The sequence below is a fragment of the Rhincodon typus genome, chromosome 9 (genome assembly GCF_021869965.1).
Source record: "Rhincodon typus isolate 14 chromosome 9, sRhiTyp1.1, whole genome shotgun sequence".
Lineage (NCBI taxonomy): Eukaryota > Metazoa > Chordata > Chondrichthyes > Orectolobiformes > Rhincodontidae > Rhincodon > Rhincodon typus.
The window spans coordinates 20804320-20825863 of record NC_063340.1 but is presented as its reverse complement, the minus strand read 5'-3'; the positions used below and the strand labels follow the sequence as shown (position 1 = coordinate 20825863).

The 21544-nt window shown below is 41.0% G+C and overlaps 1 protein-coding gene across 3 annotated transcripts in view; it reads left to right on the top strand.

Annotated features, from left to right (window-relative positions):
• The first annotated feature begins 1682 nt into the window (after nucleotides 1-1682).
• Nucleotides 1683-21544, top strand: part of LOC109910579 (ribosome-binding protein 1) — an 83602-nt gene continuing 63740 nt past the window's right edge. For all 3 annotated transcript variants that reach the window (XM_020509796.2, XM_048601121.1, XM_020509794.2), the window contains exon 1: nucleotides 1683-2390. In XM_020509796.2, coding sequence (XP_020365385.1) covers nucleotides 1709-2390 — 682 coding nt within the window. In that variant the 5' untranslated portion in view covers nucleotides 1683-1708. The remainder of the gene's footprint in view (nucleotides 2391-21544) is intronic.

The following is a 21544-nucleotide window of genomic DNA, read 5'->3' as shown; positions in this document are numbered from 1 at the left end:
ACACAAACCTCAGTTCACTTTTACACCTTCTACTAGCACGTAAACACATCAGGTTTTTAAGTCCTATGTTTGTGCATTCCTGAAAGAACAAAACACAAAAAATGTCTCCAGTAAGATGATATCTGCTGAGTCGGAAAAGATAGCAAACCCCTTTGTTATCTGTCCATGTCCAAGAAAACTTGGAAGAGTTGTAAACTGTGAGGAGGACAATGTAGTGCTCGAAAAGGACATTGACAAGCTGATGGAATGGATGGAAAGGGAGCAGATGGGCTTCCATGTAGAGCAGTGTGAAGTGATTCCTTTTTGTAGGTAGAATGTTGAAAAACAATATAAAATAGGTGATACAAGTGGAAAGGTACAGGGGACTTGGTGTGTATGTGCACAGATCATTGAACGTGGCAGGAGAAGTTGAGAGGGCAGTTAATAAAACATACAGTATCCTAGGCTTTATTAACCCGAGCTTAGAGTGCAATAGCCAGGAAGTCATGTTGAATTTGAATAGGACACTTATTTGATTCCAGCTGAAGTATTGTGTTCAGTTCTGGGCACCACAATGTAGAAGGATATGATGCCCTGAAAAAAAGTACAGAAATGAGTTGCAAGAATTGTACCAGAGATGAGAAATTCCGGTTAAGAGGATCGATTGAAGATAGTGGGAGTGTTCTCCTTGGAGAGAAGAAAGCTAAGAGGTTTGTAAGAGGGGCTGGATGTAGTGGATGGGGAGAAACTGTTCCCACTCTGAAAGGATAAGGAGCCAGAGGGCACCAATTAATAGTGATTTGCAAAAGAAGCAAATGCGAGGTGAGGAAAACCTTTCTCGCACAGCAAGTTGGCAATGTACGGAACTCACGGCCTGGAAATATGGTGGAGGCAGGTTCAGTTGAGACATTCAAGAGGGTGTTGATGATTACCTTATAGAATTAGAAGTAGGAGATTGGCCCTGATGCTCATTTGAAAAGCTGATGCAAACACGAGGGCCAAATAGCCGCCTTCTGTGCTGTAACACTTCTCTGACCCTGTTTCGGCCTTTTTTTTTGTGTTTGAAGTTTCCCTGACACTTTTCATGTGTGACACAGGACTTTGTCAGGCAGCATTGAATTTATATCCATAGTCTTTGTTTGGCTATAGCAGCCGTCTTTTTAAGAGAACAGTTTGGAATTAAAAGTGAAAAGTCTTTTCATGGTATTTCGAGGTTCTGATCCGTCATCAGTGCACTCTCCACTCTCTACTTGGGCATACCCCCTGCTTGTTTGTTCTGGGGTAGAAAACCATCCATGGTTGAAGAGAAATGCCAAGTATGTGGAGATCTGGAAAAGGTTGGAGAAAGGAGGAAATGAGAGATGATAAGGAATTACAATGGTTTGGGGGTGGGATGAGAGCGTGGTGAAATAAATAGGTAGCAATAAGGTGCCAGTCTGGCTTATTGGGTCAAATTCTGATCTCTGAAGCAGAAGGTCATGAGTTCAAGTCCTTTACGGCCACTTCATTGGCTGTAAAGCATTTGAGACATTTTCAGGCCATGAAATATGCTAGATAAACACATTACATTTTATTATACATGCTACATTTTATTTCCCTTTCAATGTGCTCATTTGATATCTTCACATAGGTCAAATGTTGTTACAAAAGTGAAGAGTCCATGCCACAATCCATGCTAATGTAATATTTTATTTTGCAGGTTTTATACAAATCAAATCTTTAAGCAGACATGGACATGTACGACCCACAAACCTTGGGCTTCATGGTGTTTGGTGGCTTCATGGTCATCTCTGCGATTGGAATTTTCTTGGTCTCCACCTTCTCCATGAAGGAAACATCCTACGAAGAAGCCTTGGCAAAACAGAAGAAAGAGCAGGAAAAGGCTCAACAGGCTAAATCTGAAAAGAAGAAGAAAGAAAAATCTGTAGAGAAGAAAGGAAAACCAAAGAAAAGAGACGAGAAACCCAATGGGAGAATCCCAGAAGCTGAGCCCGTGCAGGATGTCTCAGAAGCTGAAGTCGAAGTTGAACCTGTTATTGTGCCAACTATTGAGCCTCCTATTATGGCCGTTTCGTCTCCTCTTCCTCCTGAGTCTTCTCCCCCAGCCTCCAAAGAAAAGAGGAAGAAGGAAAAAAAGGTTGCCAAAGTTGAACCTGCCCCAAATCCTGTTTCAGCCCAGGCTCCAGTCGGCAGCTCATCTAAACAAGCTTCTGCACCTGCGGTGGAGATGGTTACTAGGGAAGTGCCTGTAATGGCAGTCCCACCCGTGGGTGCCCAGCAGGTTGCACCCATTGCTGCTACTCCTTCTCCTGGAGGTGCCAAAAAGATTGAAGCAACTGCCAACCAAGATGAAGCAAAACAAGATGCCCCAGCCAAGAAGAAGATTGCATCTAAGAAAAAGCCCGAGCCCAGTGAGTACTTGAGCTTTCTTGTTTCCTGGTGTGTAATTTTTCACTGTGTCAAAATGGATGACATCATCTCTCTCACATCTGTCTCTGTCATCTTTGGGAAATGTGTTTGGAAATGTCTTGGACTTTTTACCCACTCTCTGATAAAGAAAAGAACTTTCATTTATATGGTACCTTTCACAACAGTAGAATGTTCCAAAGCACATTACAGCCAATGAAGAACTTTGGAAATATAGTTATTATTGTAATGTCAGATACGTGGCACCCAAGCAATGTGCCAAAACAGTAACGTGATAATGGCCAGGTAATCTATTTTGTTAAATCTTGATGATGCCTAAATAATCATCAGGACACTGTAAATTCCCCTGCTGTTCAGATTGGCAATTTGGAATCATTAGCATCTACCTGAGAAGACAGGGCCCAAGTTTAGTGCACGATTGGAAAGACCACTGACTATGAGCATTCCCTCCGTATTGCGTTGTTAGCTTGTATTTTGTATTTGCCTCTGGACTTAGTCCCTTGACTTTCTGAGATGCTACTAACTGTACCAAAGCTGACCTGCATATTAATCTTTTACAGCAGAACATTAATTATCTGCCAGACCCAACATAATTGCTCTACCTATCATAAGCTGTTTTCTTTAAAATATTTAATATACCAGAAAGTTGATATACTGTACCGTGTAATACATTTGTTGCACTTGTTGAAGTTTTCTTCAATGAACCTGAGCATTTTTACAAATTTCTGCTGGCATAATTTAAAAAGTTTGCGCCTAACATTATCCAACTGGAAATAACATCCAAAGTGCAAAGTATGGAGGAAAACTGGCGCTCATAACTTTAATTTTTGAATGTCTTAAGATGCGTTGTGAGCACCCGCCACAATCTGTTTATTTTGATCTTTTAAACTGAGAAAAACATGGCTATCAAGCAAGCTTTTGCCAAAGTGGCTCCTTCAAAATTAAAATTCAAGATTCGTGTAGATATAACAGAACTGAGAAAAGCATTGAGAAAATATCAACTCTATGGACAGCCCAGCAAGAATTCCAATCAGTAGGCCAGCTAGTGATTTCCAGAATGTTAGGAATTATTATCAATGCAAACTCTTCCTGTCTGTTGGGATTATTTCCTCAAGTTTATGGTGAATCTACTGCAAGTATTAAAGAGCAAAATTCAATTTTATTTACTTTGACGTACTGTCCATGTTCAGTGGGGTCGTACTCAGAATTACACATTTCAACCTGGTTACCATAGAGGCATTAAGCGTTTATTCAATTTGGGATTGTCAGCCATGGCACAGTGGGTAGCATTTTCTTTGAGACAGAAGATTGTGGATTCAAGTCTCTCTCTAGAGTTGCTAAGTTCACATTATCCTAGAGACTCATTACTGACGCAGATGGAAGTGGTTGATTCTTGTATGTCTGAAAAGGGTGGTGGCTGTTTTGTGACAAAGTTCTGCAAATCCTCATGAGTGAAACAAAATGGTGTGGGTATACTGTTTATCCGATCTTCTCAAAAATTGTTTAGAAGTTCTACCGTTTGTTAATCCAATGGAAGTAATCAATCTGTGCGAAATTATACACGGTTAAAATAATGTATTTTCAACAACAGATTGCAATTATGTAGCACTTTTGAAATATAAGGAAAACCCAAAAGCTTCACTGCTGTATGGTAAAGCTTAGTCTAACTGTATAGTGAACAATTAGGATGGATGATTAAACATTTAGAGTCACTGAGTCATTGAGATGTACAGCATGGAAACAAATCCTTCGGTCAAACTTCTCCTTGCTGACCAGATATCTTAAATAAATCTGGTCCCGTTTGCCAGCATTTGGCCCATATCTCTCTAAACCCTTCCTATTCATATACCCATCCAGATGCCTTTGAAATGTTGAAACTGTACCAGCCTCCACCACTTCCACTGGCAGCAGATTCCATACGCGCACCATCCTCTGCGTGAAAAACTTGCCCCTTAGGTCCCTTTTAAATCTTTCCCATCCCACCTTAAACCTATGCTGTCTAGTTTTGGACCCCCCCACCCCAGGGAAAAGACCTTGTCTATTTACCCTATCCATGCCCTTCATGATTTTATAAAACCTCTATAAGGTCACCCCTTGGCCTCTGATGCTGCTCCAGGGAAAATAGCTGTAGTCTATTCAGCCTTTCCCTAAATCTCAAACTCTCCAACGCTGGCAACATCCTTGTGAATCTTTTCTAAACCCTTTCAAGTTTCACAACATCCTTCCTATAGCACGGAGACCAGAAATGCACGCAGTATTCCAAAAGTGGCCTAACCAATGTCCTGTACAGCCGCAACATGACCTCCTAACTCCTATACTCAATGCACTGACCAATAAAGGCAAGCATACCAAACACCTTCTTCACTATCCCATCTATCTGTGACTCCACTTTCAAGGAACTATGAACCTGCACTCAGAGGTCTCTTTGTTCAGCAACACACCCCAGGACCTTACCATTAAGTGTATAAGTTCTGCACTGATTTGCCTTTCCAAAATGCAGCACCTCACATTTATCTAAATTAAACTCCATCAACCACTCCTCGGCCCATTGGCTCATCTGATCAAGATCCCACTGTACTCTGAAGTAACCTTTGCTATGCACTACTCCTTTTGCTAGCTGGAGGCCAAGGCTGATATAGTTTGGATGGGTTGATTGTCCTGCTCCTATTTTAGAATTCCTGTGGATCCATGTGTTGTGTCATGCTGCATTTAAACCAGACTTTCCTCCCGGGTGTCTTGGCCAATTTTTATTTCTCAACCAACATCACTAACAAAGAACAACTGCTGATCATTTGTGAGACTTCACCTTGTGCAAATGGGTTGTTTAAATTACAACAGTAGCTACACTTCAAGAAATATTTCATTGACTGCCAAAAGTCTTGGGACATTTCTGAAATCATGTTGCTATATAAATATAAATTCTTTCTTTTTCCAGTGGATCTTAAGTCTGATTGCAGGAGCGTAATGTCCAGTGAGTTCAAAATCAGAAGTTGCTGGAATAGCTCAACAGGTCTGGCAGCATGTGTGGAGAAAAATCAGAGTTAATGTTCTGTGTCCAATGACCCTTCCTTAGAACTGAGGAAGTTGACTCTGGTTTTTCTTCACAGATGCTACCAGACCTGCTGAGCTTTTCCAGCAACTTCTGTTTTTGTTCCTGATTTACAGCATCTGGTTTTGGTTTTTATGTCCAGTGAGTTGTCTTTTGCTGTTCTTTTCTGAGAATGTAAGGTTCCATTGCACAGGCTATAAGCGTACAGTGCTGCTTTCCTGCATTGATACAGTGCCACAGTTATACCTACAGAGTGAGCACCTTGCACTAAGTCAAACCTATTCACCTCTGAGAAGTCACTTGGATGGGATCTTTATAAGTAGAGTATGGAGCAGATTGGAGACTGTAGCTTGATCTTTTTCTTGTGTCAATAAAGTTTGTTGAAGGATGAAAGGTCACAGATGAACTCCCAGTTGCCTGCTTGGGAACTGATAATCCTTTCGAGACCACTTGAAACATTTTAGCCAAATGTGATTGTGCTTGTGTAGTTCAAAGAAGATTCCTTTCAATGTCGTTAACGTGTCGGGGTTAGGTGGGTGGCTTGGGTCATGCAGGGCTATTGGTCTGCTGTATAGAAATTTGGGTTTACACAGCACAACCTCAAGAGGCTTTCCCGGTTTTGTTTGCTGGCTTGGCATGACCCCGAGCACAAACCTATCCTCTCTCTCTCTCTCTCTCTTTCTCTCTCTCTCTCTCTCTTTCTCGTACATCTTGTTGGTGGATGGAAGTGTAAGTCCGATGGGTTGATGTCATCCCTCTTGGCTGCCCTTTGTGTTTGTTCATGATTGTGTGAGCTGGCCCATCACTTGCAAGGAAAGCTGTGAGTTTGTTTGACTTTGGCAACATCTGGTCAGCAGATGAATGGTGATGAAAGTTCATTAACCCTATAACTGCTAGTTGTTTCTGTAACTAGACGACCTGTGGAAGCGCTCAGATTGCTTTTAAAAGAAACAGAGAGTAAAAAAAGACATTAACTCCGCTCCTTTTGTGATCTTAGCCTGTGCATATACAGCCAATAAAATATGTTGTAACAGTGAGAGCCATCAAAAAAAAACAATGCAGGAAACTTGATCGAAGTTTTACATCAAGTTTCTGTGTACAGTATTGAGATGATTAATTGGATGTTCTGTATTTTTGAGTGGTGTTGTTTGACGATTAAATGGGCTCTCCTTCCATAGCTCAACTGGTAGAGTGGAGGACTGTAGTGTGTCACACATCCATCATCCTTAGGTCACTGGTTCAATTCCAGCTTGTGGGAGTCTACACTTCTTTTTTTGGGTGGCACAGTGGCTCAGTGGTTAGCAGTGCTGCCTCACAGTGCCAGGGACCAGGATTTGATTCCCATCCTTGGGCAACTGTCTGTGTGGAGTTTGCACATTCTCCCTGTGTCTGCATGGGCTTCCTCTGGTGCTCTGCTTTATTTCCACAGCCCAAAGATGTGCAGGTTAGGTGGATTGGCCATGCTAAATAGCCCACAGTGTCCAGGGATGTGCAGGCTAGGTAGATAAGCAAAGGGGAATGCAGGATGGTAGGGTAGGGTGGTGGGTCTGGATGGGATGCCCTTCAGAGGGTCAGTGTTGACTCTATGGGCCAAATAGCCTGTTTCCACACAGTAGGGATTCTGTGATTCTAAATACTGGTTAGGACACCAACGGAACTCGCCTCCCATTCTTCAAAATTGCACATTGGAATCTTTAACACTCGTGAGCAGACGTCTCTTCTGAACGATGACACCTTGGACAGTGCAGCAGTCCAATAGGACTGTGCTGAAATATCCGTCTAGATTTTGTGCTCAAGTCTGTGTAGTGGAGTTTGAACTTGGAACCTTCAGGATTTGAAAGGAGGGTGCAGCCAACTAAGTCAAGGTAGTCACCTTGTGGGGAACCACTGGACTAATGGAATGGAGAGTGGGAAGTAGTCATTAACACCCCAATTCACTCAGTTAGTGAAGGTCTAGTATGAAGTCTGGACCAGAATGACATGTGCTTTCTATTTCTGAGATTGTAGACTTCCTCTTTCTCATGTACTCTCATTCTGTATCTCTTTTGTGTGTGTACCATCTTGCACTTAGTTTCAAATGCACTCTGTCTGTCCTATAAGCATGCGCTTCTCTCTCTTGCTTGAACGAATAATAAAACCTGGCTCATGTTTTATTCCCTCCTCCCTATTACCCTAGGGATGCAAAAACTAATTTAGCACACCTAAAGATGTCCTTGTTGCTATCATCAAGCTTGTCAGCAATCATCCATTGAAGCTGCAACCTTCTGAACTTGCCTTTTTCTATTTTAATTGAATCCCGCACTGTTGTCTCTGGTGTAGTAAGCAGAAATATGGAACCTGTCTGATTGCTGTCCATCCTGATTTATCTTTAAGGAGCAAAGAAAGTTGGTTGTTGTCACAAGTGTCAAAAGGGGAAAAGTGGAGAAACTATTTCCTCAAACAGGTGAATATGACCTTAAACATCGAGTTAGACAAGATCAGGGAGCACACCCGAAGGGTAATGAAAATCTGGCAAACACTGCCCCAAAAATACTGGAGGCCTGTTGGAACTTTCAAAAAGGAGCTCATGACAATGAGTAATTTATTAGCATGGATTGAGAATTAGTTAGCCTGCAGGAGACAGAGAATTAGGATTAATGACTTTTTCCCAGGTTGGAAAGACGTAACTACTGAAGTGCTACAAGGATTAGCCATAGGGCCTCAGTTGTATACTATCTATTACTGACTTGGAGGCGTAGGCAGAGTGCAATGTATTCAGATTTGTTGATGATACAAAAATAGGTAGGAGGGAAAGTTGTAAAAAAGACATAAGGAATTTGCAAGAGGATGTAGATAGGTTAAGTACATGAGCAAAAACTTGACAGACAGAATCCCTACAGTGTGGAAGCAGGCCATTTGGCCCATTGAGTCCACACCAACCCTTTGAAGAGCAAACTAATCAGACCCCACCCCACCCAATCCCTGTAAGCCTACACTTTCCATGGCTAATCCACCTAGCCTGCACATTCCAGGACACTACAGGTAATCCAACTAACCTACTTCGGACTGTGGGAGGAAACCAGGGCACCAGAGAAAACCCACGCAGACACGGAGAATGTGCAAACTCCACGTAGACAGTCGCCTGAGGGTGGGAACAAACCCGTGTCCCTAATGTTGTGAGGCAGCAATGCTAACCACTGAGCCTCTGTGCTGCCCATATGTTGCTTAATATGGGAAAGTATGAGGTCATGCAAAGGAATCAAAAGGTAGATTATTATTAAATGAAGACAAGCTCCAAAAAACAAGTGCAGCATAGAGGGATCTGGGTGTTCTTGTGCATGAAACAAAATTTTAGCGTGCAGGTGCAGCAAGTAATTAAGAAGGAAAATGAAATTTTAGCCTTTATTGTTAGAGAATTGGTGATTAAAAATAGGGAAGTCTTGTTTGAGGACTGTGTACAGTTTTGGTTCTCATATTTAAGAAAGAATTACTGGAGGTTGTTCAAAAGAGATAGGCTGTTTTCTGGTACAAAGGGGTTGACTTCTGAGGAATGTCTAAATAAGTTAGGCAATTAATTCATTAGAATTTAGAAGAATGAGGGGGTGATCTTATTGAAATATACAAGATTCTGAGGGGGGTTGCGCTTGACAGGGTAGATGTTGAGAAGATATTTCTACTAGTGGGGAACTCTTAAAATAGAAGGACCATAGTTACAGCTAAGGGGACACTCATTTAAAACTAAAATTTGAAGGAATTTCTTCTTCCAGATGGTAGTCAATGTCTGGAATTCTCTACTTCAGAGAGTTGTGGAGGCCAGATTACAGAAAATGTTTAAAGAGGAGGTAGATAGATTTTGCAATATTGAGGAGCTGGCACAAAAGAGGAGTTAAGACCTGGGGTAGTTCAGCCATTACCTTATGGAAAGGCGGGCAGGCTTGAGACTTCGAATAGGCTATTCCTGCTCCTACTTTTTATGTTCTTATGAGTTTGATGGTTTTTTTTTGTTGGGTAAGATTATTGAAGGATATGGAGCAAAGATGGATAAATGGAACTGAGCTGCAGATCTTCCATGATCTAATTTATCTTGTGACTGAATGGCTCCCTCCAGACGGAGGTTCAAATCAGCATCCCGGTATATTCATAGCACCACCAAATTATCCACTGAATGGTAAGATGGGACTTGCAGCTTGGATGTCTTCAATGGCAGTGTTGTTTTTACAGACATTTTAGCACTGAGATGATTTTTCACATGACTAACCTTTGACAGCAGCCAAGGTCAAATGGTTAGAACAGTAATGTTCAGCAACAGTCCAGTGGATCAATGCATTAGCAACAGTGAGTGTCAAAAGTCCAGAGGTGCAATGTGGGAATGTCTCCTAAAAAAAGACATATTTATGTAGGCATTTCATGATCTCATTAAATTCCAAGTGGTACTTCAGCAGTGCAGTTACGTTCTTATGATTCCGAAATAGCACCTGTACACTCAGCCTTCCGAGTCAGTGAGATAGCTACCACTAAGGCCCATCTGATACCTTAATCAAGGCATAATTAACCAGTTCACTGGACTGTAATGTGAAAGAAAGATTTATATGTATTCAAGCACTTAATTGTATTTGAATTTTCTTATAAAAATATACTTAATTCATTACAGTGGTCTGCACACTCTCAGATGCAGTGATTGCATGGAAATTGTATTTTGAGATTGATAAGGTTATGGGAGAAGTTTGTTCCTTCTGGGGCAGGGCTGTGAATTGATGACTGGCCTGTTATTGCAGGGCTCCTCCTGTTGCCACTCCCAAAACAAGTGCAATTGGTTTTCCAGTGTCTACATCTTCACTAGTCAATGAGGAGATACAACGGGAAGGGAAATAGTCATGAATCCTGCTATGGGTTTGTGGTGCTGAAGCTGCATATCACATTTTTATATTACTACAGTGACTACACTTCAAAAGTGTATCATTGCCTCTAAAATGAAATGAGGTTGTGAAAGATGCTTTATAAATGCAGAAATAGGGTACTTATAAAGTACTTGTGCAACTTTAAACTTTAACTTTGAATCGACACTTGATAGAAACAAAGTTGAGATGGAACATGAAAGCATAATTCACAAAATAAGATTTAAGTGCTGTAAAGGCCTTCAGCTCAGTCAGAACTCTCAGTTTAGTTGACCTGCTATTCCCATTTTTAACTGGTTTCAGCCTCTGAAATGAAATGAGGAAACATAACTATAGCATTATCAAAGTTTTCACGTGTTGTTTAGAGTTTGTTTCTATTGTATATGTCCAAAGTTATTAAATTTAAAATTACACAAAGACTTTTTAAATGCCCCACATAAATATAAATTACGCATTTTCACAATAAATGCTTATTCCTGTAAGTGCACATTTAGAATCTTCATCAAAGCTCATGTAGAGCCAGATGTCTATTTCGCTTTGCTGATGTTTCTAAAATTGTGCTTCATTTTCCTTACAGTGGAAAATAACCACTGCTGAAGACTTAACCCTTTTGGCACTGTTTTTATTCTCCTCCCAGTCAAATACTGATAAATCCAGGCCTACCTAATCCTTAGCCCCTCCACCGTCTAAAACATTCTCTGCCCAAACACATCATGTTGTGTTCTCTGCTTCATAAGCAATCCCATGACCATGTCCATCTAAGGCAATAAGCACTTAGGAATAGACCACCTCCAAGTTCCCAATCAAGGAACACACTAACACATATTTTTATTTGTTCATAGGATGTCAATATTGCCCATCCCTTATTGTCCAAACACAGCTAAAATTCATTTACATTGCTGTAGATCTGGAGACGCACATAGGATGATTTTGTCCTGTAAACGGCATTAGTGAAATAGCTTTTTTTTAAACAGCAATTGACATTATAATACATGGTCACCATTCAGCTAGCATTTTAATCCTCAACTTTTACTGAATTCAAATTTTACCATCATCCCAGGTCCTCAGAACATTAGCCTTGATGTCCTGGATGACTGGCCCAGTATCATTACCAATGCACCACCACCACCTCCTAATATATTGCTGTTGACTTATTGTTGCCAGGTCAACATCCTGGAAATTCCTACCTAATGGCACTGTGGGTGTACCCATGGCACATGGACTACAATGGTTCATAACCAACTTCTCAAGCACCCAGGACAAAATATCTACACTCTATTTTGGAGACAAAAAACTATTACCGAAATATTAAGCAAAATTAGTACGGCTAGTTGCACCCTTTAAATCCACTCAATTTAGTATTGTTTGAGTTGAACTCAGTTCATAATAAGTACTAGATTCAATAAGACACAGATCAGAGCTACACAGTAAGTACCTGTTGCTGTCTTTGTGATGTTTTTAATTGGCCTGTAGAATGATTAAAATTGTCCATGATTTTTCATACAATTACAGCGGCTACATGTCAAAAGGCACTTCTTTGGCTGTGAAGTGATTGCATGTTATGAATGGTGCTACATAAATGCAAGTTTCCTGTTAGATTTAAATAATGTTTTTTCTAAAGATTTCACACAATGCCAATTAATGATGGAAACACAACGATAAGCTGTTCCATTGTGTACAAATCAGGGGTCCTTTATTTTAGAAAGTTTTCTTAAGATTTTCTCCAGGGCTACTTCTTGATTTTAAGGGGCTCCTTTTTCATTCTCAAGCTGATTTATTAGGTGATACAGTCATGGCTCACTTGCAAGACAGTATCTCTGACAGTGTAGCAGCCTCTTTGTACTATACTGAAGTGCCACCTTAGATTCTCTTTCAAGTGGAGTGGAGTTTGAACTCACAACTTTCTAATTCTGTATTGAGAGTGCCAGTGCCTGAGTCCCTTTGTTGTACCTTTATTGTACAACATTATGTTTTAATACCTGATTCCTAATAACAGTGCAGATTTTGTCTAGTGTTATGTGAAGAGAGCATAGCTGATTCTGAGGGTAACAGACCCACATTCTTATGTACCCGCCTGTGATAGTTGTTTCAGAGAACAAGTGGACGAGATGGTTCACTAAAACCAAGTTAGGGCAAGTTTTTGTTTGCATTAAACCTCTTATCTTAAAACTGCAATGCTGTGTTAGTTCATTCGGCAATGTTAAACTAACAGACAAGGTGACGGACGTTCGGTCTTTGAATATCTTGTACGGGGCTTATCTGACACAGCCGGCTGAATGTCAAGATGTCCTTAGAGCACCTGCTCCAGTTGCATCTCTGGTGGTTCTGCTATCACCTTCCCCTCAGTTTGGCCAAGGTCCATGCCATGCATCATGTAATGGTATAAAAAGCAGGGCCAAATCTGTAGAAATGCTAGAAGCAGTAGATCGAATGTAGGAGAAATGATAAGTTAGTGTTTTGTTGTAGATCAAATAGATCTGCTGACTTGTTTCCAGTATTTTCTATGATTAAATAAAATATTGTTTTCTTCCCATCTGAACTGTAAATGTTAGCTACCACCTGATAGCAGTATGGAAGTGCAGTGGATCAGCAAAGAAAAACATGTGCTTCAGTTTAGCCTAGAATTTGTGTAACGTCAGTTGTATGTGTAGGTGTACTTCCATGTTCCAGATTGTCTTGAACTAAAGAAAGGCAATTGTTTTTTGCATTCTCTCCCTCTCTTTCCTCCTTACCCTGTCTTCCTCTCTGTAATGATTGGAAACAAGTTGACTGCGTTGACTATGAGGTTGTTGATTGGGGTTGTTAACCTGGGCCACTCAGGAAGGCCCTGGCTTACCAATATAACCAGATTATAATATCCTCAGTTCAGGTGACTGACTCCGAGCTGGCTGATCACAGCCAGTGTGCTGTGCAAATGTAAATAAAGGGTGACTGGTTGACGGGATACCAGCCACTGTGCAGTTATTTCACTCTCGTTTTTCTTCCTTTCTTCCTGTCCACATTTTCCTCTCCTTCCTCTCCATCTGTCTCTGTTCTTTCTCCTTTTCTTTCGCCTTCTTTCTCCTTCCCCCTACCCCTTCTCTTTTCCCTCTTCTCTCTTTTCCTCCATCTTCCTTTCCTTCTCTCTCACTCCTTCTCCTCCACCTCTCTTTTGTCTGATCACGGACTTCCACTCTCTTATTCCTTCATATTGGCATCCTTCCTCATCTCCGTTTATCCATTCTATTACTTCCCACCTTCTGAAACGCTTCAAAAATTGTTCACGTTTCTTTGCTGACCTTGATATTAAGGAAGACAAGGGTAGCTACGTCAGTTAAATTAATTTGCTTTTCATGTGTTGAGGCTTACCCAGGAGATAAAGGGCTAGAAATTTGTCTTGGTGAGGTAATTACAGGCAATACCTGTTCAGCCATTGATTGTGGTGGAACTAATTATCAGACATTGGATATAATAAGCAGCCAGTTTGATATCGTATGTAATATGCCTCAGCCGAAGGCAAACCTCTCCCCATGGTGTGTGCATACAATTAGCTGGACCCGTTATGCAGGTACTTTCTGGGACCTCTGCCAAGGTGATAAATGCAATGCATGGTGAGATGCTCCAGTTCACTGGGATCCTCGTGGTGTAGAGGCTGTGTTTCTACTTCTGAGCCAGGAGTGCTAGGTTCAAGTCGCACCTACTCCAAAGGTGTGTTGTAACATCTCTGAACAGCTTGATTAGAAAATATCCTACTGCATTCATTCACATCATCACACTCGAGCATTTCCTTGTATTGCTTTCCACCAGGGAAATAGCCAGAAATTTATCTTAATGCTCGTCAAGGAACAAAAATTATTAAGACAAGGAAGGAAAGAGAAAGTGTTAATACATGCTGTTATAAAATAATGAGAGATAGGTGAAAGGAAAGATTGACAAAAGCAAAAAGATGTTGAAAGTCAACTGGGAGAGCTTGTTATTGAAATCTATCGTGAGTTAATATAATACAGAATTTTGTTTGCTCGACAACACATGTTGGAGCTATTTCAGTATCACTCAGAGCAATCGCAGACTGCTGGAGGGCTTCCCAACGCCCATTGTAATGACAGCTGATCAACTTGCTTTGCCTGCCAAACAGTGGCAGAGACTGAGTTGCAGTACAGTACAAGCTTTCGGTACAATAAACTCAGTCAGCCCCAGGCACAGTCCCAGCATCCGTGCAGACCTTTTGTTTAATATACACACTCAGATGAGCTATAATTTAATTTAACCAGACATAGTCAAAGGCCATGGACGAAAACTGAAATTTTTGGGAAAACTCAGCAGGTCTGGTGGCATTTCTGGAGAGAAAGCAGAGTTAACGTTTCGGGTCCAGTGACCTTTCTTCAGAACAGTCAGAAGAAGGGTCACTGGACCCGAAACGTTAACTCTGCTTTTTCTCCACAAATGTTGCCAGATGTGCTGAGTTTCTTCGGCAATTTCTGTTCTTGTTTCTGATTTCCAGCACCCGCAGTGCTTTGTTGTTTTTGTTTATAATCAAGGACCATCTGCCTCTAATAACTAATATAATTTTCAACACTACACTAGTAGTCTTCAGTGGCTCATTCATCCTGAAACCCTCACCCCTTTCTATCGCCCTAGATGCAACTATTCTAATGCTTCCCTGAGTTGCTTCCTACCTTATACCCTCCTCAAATCTGAACTCATTAAAAAGAAATGGTGCCTGTATTTGAATTTCTGCTCATCTCTCATCCTTAAGTTAGCTGACAGACCTATGACATGGTTCTCATCCTCATAAACTGCTAACTTTCATAATAGCGGATGAGCACAAGTCAGGACAGTATAATTTTCTTGAGTACGATTGGGATAGTTTTTCTAAAACAAAATTCAGCCTGCATTCAAAATAGCCATGAAATGGAACAATCAGATGAGAGATCTGATAATTGCAACTGCTATCTACCCAAAATTTACATCCACTGTTGGGATTTCTCCAGTTTCATGCACTACAAGATTAATCTTATTGGCAAACTCATGAATTGGGCCCTTACTATCTGGTCACAATGCCAGCTTGATGCTGAGTTAAGGCATGTCAAAATTATCCTGATATCTACCCTGGTCAAATAATCATTTTCTGTATATTGTGAAAACTCAGGAAAGGCCCTATGTCCAGTACCTCTGGCCCTGTGTAGTGCCCAGTGCACCTCAGATTACCCTGAAAGGAGAAGATGTGTCAAAAATTTGAACAACAGGTGAAGCTAGCTGTCTCACACTTCTACTTTGCAATGAACCTATGAATGGTTTTCTTCACTAACAGGGTACTGCTGAGAAGCTACACAGATGAGTAGTGTGGTGAGAGTTTCGGTGCCAGTGTGGTGCCAGATATGTAGCTTGGATGGCCCAAAGACTGGTAGACCATATTAAAAAAAAAAGTCTGATTGGACATTTGCAATGGGAAGCATGCCATTCATGTTGAACCAACCTGAATTTGCAAGCTTCAGAACACTATGTCCAACATTAAGTGGGATTTTGGTATTGAACAATATTTACTTAATAATCTTGACTATGCTAAAGGTTACATTAGAAACCAATTTAAGATTATCAGTCAGGCGGGCAGTGCTACGCATTTGTGCATAATAGATGCTATGTGTGTTAACACACAGGATTTTATTTCGGGTATTCAAAAGAAATTTGTATATATACTACACCTTTCTCATTAGAACAAAAAGTGGTCGTGGAGACTCCCAAGCGCTGCTGCAATCCCATGGCAATACCCTAACCGATCAAAGTTTCTGTGTCAGGTCTGAGAACTAAGATTCTTGACCCAATCAATCATCACCCTCTTCTCAAGCTGTGTAAAATTGGTATCTCTTTTGTCAAGTCTATTTCTTAGGTTCTGGTCTTGATATGTGCAAGACCAAAAGCTTCAACGTTTTATCGCCTTCTAGCAATGTTAAAGTTCTTAAAGTACATTCTCATTGATAAAAATCCACCCATTACATTTAAATACTTTTAATCCCTTATAAAATAAATTCATTGGAGTTCTGTCCTACCTCAAAGAATTCATGACCATTTGGAGCTGTCAATCAAACTGTGAAATGACAAGCACCCCACTGTGATGATGGAACATTATAATAATTAGTCATGTAGCATTAATAATCCTTGGTTGTTATATCAGCAGATAGAATGAAATAGTGCACATTCAATTTTTTTAACACTCTAGGCATTTATGGAATGTTTAAAGAGCAGGAGTTTTACATGTGTGGATAGCTCCCATTGATAGTTCCAATGAATAATGCACTTTTTGTGCATATTTGTATCTATTTTTAATCCCAATAGATACTTGGCCTCTTCCAAATATGTGCCATGACCATATCCAATGGGGTTCCCTGCCTCTTCAAAGAATTCAGGAAGCTTTAGATCATCTCCCACAGGTCCAAAGAGCACAAGTTGTATTTTGGACACCCCACGAGCAAAAATCAGATCAGTGAGGAAGCTGCATTTTAACATAGGCAACTGCCTTAATGAACAATGCGTGTGCAACTTATAACCCACTCCAGTGCCCCGCTATGCAAAAGTAGTTGGTGTTCTGGAGATGGGCTTCCAGATTCATGCCTCTGCTGCCATTTTTTGTAACAATGGAGGCTTTTTCTGTCTTTTAGTAAATTTGAGCCAGAGACTAACCACTCAAAATAGGATGAAGCTTTCTTCCCTGTTGAAGTGCCTATAACTCGGGGACACGGTAGAAGAGTAATAGTTCTGAAGAAGGACCTGAAACGTTAACTCTGCTTTCTCTCTCCACAGATGCTGCCAGACCTGTGTTTTTCCAGCAATTTCTGTTTTTGCTTAAGAATAAGGGGTCTGACTTTCAAACAGAGATGTGAGAACCATTAGTCAGTGGAATTTTCTTAACCAGGAAATAGTGGAGGTCATTAAATTTACCAGTTACGTAGATTTTTGATAGACAGTAGAATCATGGTTTATGAGGTGCATACAGCAAAGTGAAGTTGAGACCACCAATGGATTAGCCATGAATGATGGAGTGAGCTTGAATGGCTGAATAGGTTACTGTTGCTCCCAAGTACAATGTTCCTAAAGCTGTTTATGGGTAAAATGACAGTAAATCAGACGGAGGTATTCAAAAGAACAAGCTGCTACAGTACCAGTTTATATCTCCAAGCAGTCCCACAAAGACATCAGGAGCCATTGTGACATGAAGAGCAAAACCACTTCTGAACTTAGGATGCTGTTCTGAAATAGAAATCAATTAAGCTTTTTCTGATGAAGGGTCTAGGCCCGAAACGTCAGCCTCTCTGCTCCTATGATGCTGCTTGGCCTGCTGTGTTCATCCAGCCCTGCACCTTGTTGTCTCGGATTCTCCAGCATCTGCAGTTTCTACTATCTCTGATTCAATTAAGTATTGTTTTACTGCTTGCTCTAAGTGAGAATATAACATCATTTATAGTAGATTATAGCTGCAGCTGTATGAATTGCAATAGCAAATGGTCAGGCTTCTGTCCCCCAATAGGTGCCACGTCTTCTCTTGTACATAGCCAATTATGCTGTTTTGACCCTCTGCTAAGCACCATCTCTCTGTCCAATGATTTCCTGGAAGCTGGAATGTAAACAACAGTGAGATGAGAGACTGCAACAGCAACAGCATTGTAAAACATTCTAAGGCTCCCAAGGCACTTCACAGGAAGGTAGTCAGAGTTAAATTTGACACCAAGCCAAATGATGAGACAGACTTGTCCTAAATAAATGGTTGATGCCCATGTAATGGAGTAGTACAAGTGTATTGACTGTTTAGACACCACCCTCTCCATACGTCTAAATCCTTTTCTGCCTTTAAGGCTATCTTTAAAACATAACTCATTGGCCAGGATGCAGTGCTCTCTGCTAATGTCATCTCCTCCTTCATCTGATTCCATTGCCATGAAATGCTTGGGATGTTTCTGTGTGTCAGGGTGCTATACTGTTCATTATGGGGATGAAGAAAATTAGAATTTCTCCAGAGATCTGTCGTTGTGCTCTTAACCAACACCACCCCCCACCAACATGCCTCCTTTTCAGCCTCCAGATCTCTCAAATCCTGTCAAATAAGTGGAAACAACTACTGTCTCTAATGTAGCAGGATATCTTTATAAAGGAGTGAAAAGAATGATAATCAAGGTACAGAAAGTTAGGAAGAAACGAGACCAAAATCAGCACTAAAGTGATAGAGATTTAAGATGCTTGGCTGATGAACTAGAAGAGACAATATTTTAGCGGGCTGTTTTGACCTAAAATCCATTGCTTGAAGGACTGGTAGAAGCAGATGCAATAAAAAAAAATTCATTGGGAAATTGGATATATATTTGAAAAGTTAAAGAAATGAGAACTACAGGTAAAGAGTAGGGTTGAGTAGGACTCATTGGATGGCTTTTCTCTCAAGATCCTGCATGCATGATGAGCCTGAAGAGTCTCCTGCTCTGTCAGAATTGATGATTTTTAAGAGGGTTGTGAAGGATGGGTTTGGGATGGCTTACAAAGTTGTTTAGAAGGAGACTTTAAAGATCTGGAGTTTTAATGACTTAAAGTAACTGGAGTGGGGGACAAAGTGAGTTGAGTAAACAGTTAGTTGCATGGTGTGGTCTGACCAGTTTGCTGTACCATTATACAATCATTATAATAGCAAGTCGGTTCTATCTGGGATTTTGGAAAAACAATAAGTAACCATGCAAACACACAGTACTAAGAACTGTGCATTGACCGTGCGTGCTCTCTATGATCCTGTAACCTGTAAACAGAGAACTTCCTGTCAATACCCATTTGAACCCCTTTTGTTTTTTTTGCAACACTGGTGCATGTATGTGTGGGTGGTCTGGGCATTATTCCCAAATTAGGTCATACTTTTCGTTTGTACAACCATCAATTTAATTAATAGCTAGTTTTTTTCTTTAAACAGTCTGGCTATATATCTAGAATCCAAAGATAGATGACCTCCCCCTAAAGGCATATGATCGTAATTAAGTTCCAAGCACTGAGTAAACAAATAATGATTAAAAATAAGTGTTATCTTAAGAAGAACAGTCCTAAATTTTACAAACTCCCCTCATTACTGAAGTCCCTCATCTCAGGTAATATTCTGGTAAACCCGTGTGGCATGTGGCCCCAGGGATACAGTCAACAGCACTCAGTGGCAGGAGGAATTCCAGGGTCAATGTGAGCAGCAAAGACTGAGGAATCCTCTGAGCTCAGGTGGGTTTGGCTGGTATAGGTTGAGCTTGAGAGGCTAGGTGGATCCTTGTAGGACATTAGGACTGCAACCCTGCTCCTCCTGACTCACGAGGAGTTCAAATTTGATCTCTTCTGAATAGTTAGGTCCTCCTGATGTGGTAACAGTACAGACTTACCTTTGTTTTTCATTGATATTGTGTTCAGTGCTAGTGGTCTGTGAAGTTTGCAAGCAAGTACACCCATCCTTCCTGTTTTAGCCAGAGTCTGAACAATGGTCTGAATTACCAACATATTAAATGTTAAAATATCACACTGGTAGGGAGTGCAATGGGATTTCTATTTTCAAGTGATCTTTTACAGATTTCCTCTTCTACACATGTCTTGTTTGACTAATTTATTGTAGTATCTTTATCCATCTGTCACTTTTCTATCTGGCCCAGAGAGGGACTGTCACCATTCAGGTCATCTCCACAGTCTCCCTCAATGCACAAGGATTCTGAATGGGATTGGAATGTCATGTTAAGCTCTAGCTATGAACCACTACCTATTGGTGGTTGGGGTAGTTTGCTGCCATCAATCTTCCTTTCACTGTCGATCCTAAGATCCTATTCCATTATCAGTGGTAGACGATGGACCACTAGAGAGTCTTAACAAGTAGAAACACTTGTCTTACATAACTAGGTAATGTTTATTGAATGATCACAGTACCATAAGATATAGCAGCAGAATTAAACCATTTGGCCCATTGAGTCTGCTCCACCATTTGGTCATGGCTGATATGTTTCCCAATCCTGATACGTTTCTCAATCCTATTCTCCTGCCTTCTCCCTGTAATGCTTGATGTCCTGACCAATCAAGAATCTATCTATCTCTGTCTTAAAAGGCTGTGGAGGCCATGAATTCCACAGATTAATCACCCTCTGGCTGAAGAAATTCCTCCTCATCTCAGTTCTAAAGGGTAGTCCCTTCACTCTGAGGCTGTGCCCTCGGGTCATAGTCTGTCCTACTTGTGGAAACATCTTCTCCACGTTCACCCTATCCAGGCCTCTCAGTCTTCATTAAGCTTTAACCAGATCCCCCCATATCTTCTAAACTCCATTGAGTACAGACTCAGAGTCCTCAATCACTCCTCATGTAACAAGCCCTTCATCTCCGGATCAACCTTGTAAACGTCTTCTAGATCCCCTCCAATGCCAGCACCTTCCTTAGATATGGGGCCCAAAACTGCTCACAATATTCCAAATGCAGTCTGACCAGAGGTCAGCAGTACGTCTCTGCTCATGTATTCTAGCCCTCTTGAAATGAATGTTGACATTGCATTTGCATTCTTAACTGCTAACTGAACCTGCATGTTAACCTTCAGAGAATCCTGAGCCAGGACTCCCAAGTCCCTTTTGTACTTCAAATTTCTAAAGCCTTTCCCCATCAGAAAATAGTCTACATCTCTGTTCTTCCCACCAAAATGCATAACCTCACCCTTTCCCACATTGTATTCCATCTGCCACTTCTTGCCCACTTTCCTAACCTGTCCAAGTCCTTCCGCAGGCTCCCCACTTCCTCAACATTACCTGTCCTTCCATCTATCTTTGTGTCATCTGCAAACTTAGCAACAATATCCTTATTTCCTTCATCCATGTTGTTAATGTATAATGTGAGTAGTTGTGGTCCCAACACGGATCCCTGCGGAACTCCACTACTCAGTGGCTGCCGTACTGAAAGAGACCCATTTATGCCTACTGTCTGCCTTCTGCCAGTACCTTGCCCCTAACACCATGGGCTCTTATCTTATTTAGCAGCCTCCTGTGTGGCACCTTGTCAAAACCTTCTGTAAATCCATATGGATCGAGTCCAATGGCTCTCCTTTGTCTATATGATTCATTACCTCCTCAAAGAATTCTAATAGATTTGTCAGGCATGACCTCCCCTTAGTGAAGTCGTATTGACTCAGCCCTATTTTATCGTACACTTCCAAGCACACTGCAATCTCATCCTTAATAATGGACTGTAAATTCTTAGCAATAAC